The sequence below is a fragment of the Cynara cardunculus genome (genome assembly GCF_001531365.2).
Source record: "Cynara cardunculus var. scolymus isolate 2C chromosome LG 5, CcrdV1, whole genome shotgun sequence".
In the NCBI taxonomy this organism is placed as follows: domain Eukaryota; kingdom Viridiplantae; phylum Streptophyta; class Magnoliopsida; order Asterales; family Asteraceae; genus Cynara; species Cynara cardunculus.
Genome location: NC_037532.1, coordinates 33,628,026 through 33,634,202, shown reverse-complemented (window position 1 = coordinate 33,634,202; position 6,177 = coordinate 33,628,026). Strand labels below are relative to the sequence as shown.

The 6,177-nt window shown below is 39.3% G+C and overlaps 1 protein-coding gene across 1 annotated transcript; it reads right to left on the bottom strand.

The window, feature by feature from the left end:
* Positions 1 to 406: 406 nt before the first annotated feature.
* LOC112512036 (B3 domain-containing protein Os01g0234100-like) lies at positions 407 to 5,412 on the bottom strand. Its single transcript, XM_025117824.1, has 6 exons — positions 5,175 to 5,412; positions 4,976 to 5,059; positions 4,614 to 4,645; positions 4,369 to 4,528; positions 4,081 to 4,287; positions 407 to 1,359 (listed from the first exon to the last, which is right to left on the bottom strand). The coding sequence occupies exons 1-6, from the start codon at positions 5,187 to 5,189 to the stop codon at positions 541 to 543; spliced, it is 1,317 nt and encodes a 438-aa protein (XP_024973592.1). The 5' UTR covers positions 5,190 to 5,412; the 3' UTR covers positions 407 to 540.
* Positions 5,413 to 6,177: the final 765 nt, after the last annotated feature.

Here is a 6,177-nt window from a genome sequence, read left to right as displayed (position 1 = left end):
AATAGTAGACATGGCAAATGGGGCTAGGAATGCAATCCCCAACCACCTTCAATCTGCTTGTTCCTGCTTTGGCTGCTCCAACCAACTTCATTCTGTTTTTTTTTTTATCAACCTAGATATCCGGCCTGCTATGCGAGTCGACTAATCCCAGGACGACCACATGCTTTGTAGATAGCTCGAAGCCACCGCATTTGAACCTCCATGGCCACAAGGGGATTTTTATTCCTCCTTGGATTTAAACCTGGGACCTCCTGGTACTTTTGACTTTGGAGTCAAACTCAAACCAATCAGGCACCACCCTTGTGGTTAACTTCGTTATGTTTTACTTCCTTTTCCAAAGGAAGATCTGCTTTAGATTTCTCCCATGATGTCAAAGAAGATGAATATTTTCTATATTTTAATGGCGAGATCATGGATTTGATTAAAATCTGATTTAAGGTTATATATACATAAATGACTATAAAAACTTCTTCTAGATTCAAAAGATCCAGCCCATATAAAGATAGTGAACATAAATAAACATACCTCAAAAGCTGTATGCTACCAGGGTGCATCAACCTCTTTCTGAAACTTCATCTCATGCTTGCCAACCTTCTGTTTCAAACCATCCACAATCCCTTCCATCTTTCGATGACTCTCGTTCAGTTCCGCGAGCCTTTCTGTCACTTTCTCTATCTCGTCTTTGAACCCTTTCTGTTCATTTTTTGCTTTCGTGTACCGCTCGATATCCACCCGACCTTCTGATTCAAACGCGATTCTTGCAAGCATATGGATTCTATCGCATAAAAATCCAACTTTCATTCCCATAAGATTAAAAGATTTCAGGGAATTATCCCATACTTCCAATTCTTCCTTGGTTGTTGTGATCTTCAAGTTCTTGATCTCATTGGCAATGTTGACGGTTTCGCCAATCATGCCGGCTACCAGCTTGTAGTACAAGCCTTCAGGAAGAGAATCATGGAGGATCTCCTTCCTACTATTGCAGAGTTTGTAGTAATTCATTCTGACATCATCTGGAAGCTCGGAGTCAATGCACGTCCCCTTGACCATGATCCGGAAGTCTTCAAATGTTTTGAGTTCTTGAAATGAAAGGTCCGGTTTAGAGGGTCTAGAACCTTCCAGAACTTCTGACCTGACCTCTTCGCTATCGTTTCCTGAGTGGTCTATAGGGTGGTTGCTCATCTGTGATCGTGGAGTTGAGAGTTTGTGCTTCTTTTGGACCACGATTAAAGGAAGGGACTTTGGACGCTTGCTTTGCGTTGTTGAAGATGGCGCATCCGTTTCTGTGTGCGCCTCAAGATTCAAGAGGCTAAGAGCACCATCCACTTCATTCAGATAATTTGCTCTTATTATATAAACCTACAAATTATAAAATTGATATTATGCATATATAAACCTACAAATTATTAAACTGATATTATGCATATATAAACCTACAAAAAGTCAAGTTTGCTAAGTTATCGTAAGGGCTGTTTACCGACACAAATTGGGCCAAGCTCTGACAGAGTAAGAATGCAGTCTGGGTAAGAGGTTTGGTCTGGGTAAGCGTCGACCGAAAGTGGTTGCTTACTAAGGGGTCGTTTACCCAATTGCATACCCGGTAAGCGCTTACCGATAGGAGTCAACACTATGATTTCTTTTGATGCGCAAGATTTTAGTACATCAAAACATATCGAATGCAACAATTTACTAGGTAAGCGCTTACCTGGATAAGAGTCGTCATCCTCACTTACCGGGTAAGACTCTCCATCATTCTCATTGCTCTTACCCGGTAAGATTCTTGGCCCTTCTCATGTTCATCCGATAAGGAAATTTATCCGGTAAGCACTTACCAAGTAAGTATTAAATAAACGGCCCCTAAGGGTGCGTTTGGTATGTGGAACAGGGTGGGACAGGACAGAACAGGACACACTTGTCCCATGTTTGGTGTGTTTCTAAGTGGAACTAAGTGGAACTAAGTGGAATAAGAATGGGACACGCGAGTTCTACCTAATACCCTGGAACTAAGTGGAACTCAAACTTATTTCCCTCATTACCCTTCTCCCTTTTACCCGGCTTCTTCACAAAACCTAAGACAGACTCCATCGCTCCTCCTCCATTGCTTCCTCATCGACAGCGACCAGACCATCGACGGCGACCAGACCATCGACGGTGACCAGGACCATCGACGGCGACCAGGACCACGACGGCGACCAGGACCACGACGGCGACCAGGAACATCGACGGCGACCACGTCTGCGAGTTTCGATCGGCGTTCATCTCTTCAAATCTGTTCCAATCGACTAACGATTCTCTCCTCTCCATATCCAATCGAGGTTTTTCTCCTCTCCATATCCAATCTGTTCAACATTTTACCACTTTGSGTTTGAAATTTTTGTTATAAGCTTACCATGGTCAAAAAATAARGAACCGTATRGTTGGTTATGCCCTAGGTTTTTCTGCCTTCCTACAGAACTTACTTTAGGTTGGTTATGCCCCTGTATGCACCAATACCATGTACAATTTAGTGATAGAAGTAGATGCTGTTGGTTGCCATTGGTAGGTTTCTTTGATTTACAATGTTTTCATTTGGAGTACTTATTAGGGTTGTAGTGGTAGTAGGACCAGTGAATCTGATGTGCAGCAAAATACCCTTTTGTATATCATACATTCTGATGTGCATCTTCCATTTGAATCCTGTTTTCTTGGTTTGTATGCACAGATGATGTGTGAAATATAGCTTATGAAACTAGATAAAATAGGAATTGATGAAAAACTTAGTTAGTTATGAAACTTAATTAATTGAAGTACTTATTAGGGTTGTAGTGGTAGTAGGACCAGTGTTACAAGAATGCATTTCGTAGTGAAAAAACACTAAACAACTCACTGGGGGTAAATTGGTCATTTTAACCAGTTCTGTCCTGTCCTGTCTTACCAAACACTGAACAGCTGTCCTGTCCTGTCCTGTCCCGTCCCGTCCTGTCCTGTCTTGTCTGTGCACCAAACGCACCCTAAGTGTCTGGGTAAGCACTAACCAAGTCAGAAGGAAACCCCTTCCAATTTTGTGGGTAAACAGCATCTACCTTACCCAGTAAGAGGCAGTCAGCAAGCAGTAAACAGCCACTTAGTAACTCCATATTCAGAGAGAATGACAGGCATGAGAAATCCCTACGACAAATCCATGTTGTGAGACTTTTTTCTACAGACTTCAAGCATTGCTCATGAACATTTAGGTACTTTCTAAGCAGTTTGGCTTGGACCTGACCCTCAAATTGATTAATCCAAACCACTGCAACTCAGTTCCAACGTTTTAGAACCAAACTGAACCAGAAAGGCATTATATGTAAACTATAGTTCAATTTGGTTCCATGGTTTAATTCCTCTTTTAATTATAGATAGATTATTCAAATAAAAAATAAATCGAGTTAAACTTAAAACCATTGAAATAACATTACAAACAAGCAATGCATAATTTTCTTTAATATATATAAATTGAAATGCTATGAAAGTAAGTTATTTTCATATAAAACTGAACACCTTAAACTCTATCCAAGACGTTCATTTTGACACCTGAAACCACAAACTGAACCCAAAGATCAGATTGTAAAATTTATGAACACCAACTAAACTATGCAATCCCAAAACCAAACCGAACTGAACGATTTGGTTCAGATCAGTCTGATTCCATGGTTTGGTGGTTTTAGACTTGCACTCCCAATTCAAATCATTCTCATGAATTTGATTCAGACTCTTACCTTAGTTTATGCGGTCTTTCCTACTAGTTTCTCGATACCAATTGAGTCTTTGCTCTTTGCAGTCGTGAATTATGTTTTTGCTTGTTCATCATGAGTTAGTTCAGTGAAATCAATCCCTAAGTCCCTAAAGAAATTTATGAAGATGAAGTCGACAAACAATGAATTGGAAGATAGAATTCATGACTTCAAATAAAGAACTATGTGGTCTTTCAGGCTTTCAGGTTGAAGATATTAACTCAGGTCAACCAATTTTGCAGTCTCCACCACTCCTGTCTCCTGAAGAACACTGTTGTTATTCATGTTCATCATGAAAAAAACCCACAGAGAAAAAAGAGCATCATGTCACCTTAAATTTGCAGGGTTCGACTAAATGGAAGACCAAAATATCCCCTTCAAGCAAGTTATGCCAATCTGCAAACTTTTTCCAACCTGCACTAAGCCCATTCTTGCGAGCAATGTATCTGATATGATATACGTCCCCATTTTCATCTTCAATCACCATTGTAGTATCTGTTTTGGGTAAAAACAACTTGCCGAACAGCTGCGGAAAGCCCTGCATCCATGAAACAGCAATATTATACAATTTCAATAGCTAAAAACCAATTGCGGGTTGCTGAAAAGATAGTAGCATTACCATCCAGTAACCAATATCAACATGTGCTTTCACCATTAACTTTATACAGCTGGGATGTTCGGTTCCTAGACTTGACTGAACCTCCTCAGCTCGAATCATGGCAAGCGAATTTCCAGCCGCCAATTTAAAGCATTTAGTTGCAGAGCTTTCGTTTTGGGAGCTGCATGTCAACTATGGGCCATCAGTTTCAAGACTCTTTTCCTTAATAAAAAGGGAAGAGAACTATAAAGGCAAGCAAGACTGACCTCAAACACTTGCTTGAAGGATCATGAACAACCTGTTAATGAAATTACACATCTGTAAACTCCATATTATGTGGACAAAAAAGACGATGTATACAAGGAAAATGCAAAAGGTATAAGCTGATCTAAACAGAATAGACACCCAACACAGGATTAACTAATAACCCTAAATCCAAAATATGGATTCTAATTTTTTTTGTAAACAGCTGAATAACTACATTGACTTGTGTAACGATCACTAGAAACTAAAAAATGTTCACAGATCAAATTGCAACAAATCTATATCAACTCTAAAATCGAAATTTTGATACCAAAGTGTAGCTTTTTCTTTGTAAAACAAAATAAAAACTCAAGAGAATGCTTACAACTTTAGGTTTCGAATGCGAACGTTTCTTCTCCATGGTTTCGAAAACGCCATATCTCATCGGCGTAGATTTTCTCCGTTTGCCCTATCAAAACCACAACCAGATCCAACATCATTCAATTGATCCTTCAGCATACAAATTCATAGATACATGTATACATACTTGTAAGCACATATAAGGAAAAGGAGAAGAGATATACCAATGAGTATGTCATGGGAGCAGGACTTGCAGACTTAGGGCGAGAGGTTTTAAAATTAGTCAATCGGGAGATAGGCAAATCGTCTTCTGCAGAATCGGAAGTAGTTCTATGTTCGTCATTGGTGAGGTGAAGATCCGAACTTTGTAAGGGTAAATCGGTTTCTCCGGCCACCGGAGCTGCCAAAACTAACGAGGGGTTTGAAGGGGAGAAAGGGGAAGAACGAGATTTACGAGAAAACGGCGGTAAAATGGCCGAGCGAGAAGATTAAGAGGTCATAATTCGAGAACTTTGGTTGCCACGTGTCGGACATTAATGAAAAGCCACAGCCTTATTTTTACCGAGGGAAGCCGCATTTGAATTCTTTTGTCGTGACATTTCAGATGTAAAAAAAAGATGTAATTATGAGTTGTTTACTAAATACTTATTTGGTAAGTGTTTATTGAATAAATTTTTTTATTGGATGAACATGACAAGCGTCAAGAATTTTACCAGATAAAAATGATGAGAATGATGAAGAGTTTTATCCGGTTAGTGAAAAGTACGACTCTTACCCAGGTAAGCGATTACCCAGTAAATTGTTGCATTCAATACGTTTTGATGTACTAAAATCTTACTTATCAAAATAAATTATAGTGTTGACTTCTATATGTAAGCAATTATCGGATAATCATTTGGGTAAACAGCCCATAAACATTTAGATATTGTTATGATGAGTAAATTATGGAAATCGATCTTGTGGTTTAAGATTTATTTTGATTTTGTCCATACAATTCAACTTTTACAAAAACGAACCCTTATGGTAAGGGTTATGTTTCGGTTTTAATCTCATAGGCAAACACTCCCAACTCATAAGCAGATGTAGTCGAATTATAGCAGTGCAGGCCCACATATAAAAACTCTGTTAAGATCATCTTTGTTGAACCGGGGTCATTTCCAACAGAGTCATAGAGAACAAGTGTTGGAATTTGAAACTGAAGCCACTCAGGGGCTGTTTGGCAATTGC

Bases quoted from the DNA above. Each gene is read 5' to 3' on its own strand.
- LOC112512036 (XM_025117824.1), bottom strand. The intron at 4,529-4,613 runs GTCAGTCTTGCT...GTTGACATGCAG, and splicing joins CCTTCAAGCAAGTGTTTGAG to CTCCCAAAACGAAAGCTCTG. The intron at 1,360-4,080 runs GTGACATGATGC...TATAATTTGTAG, and splicing joins TCGAACCCTGCAAATTTAAG to GTTTATATAATAAGAGCAAA.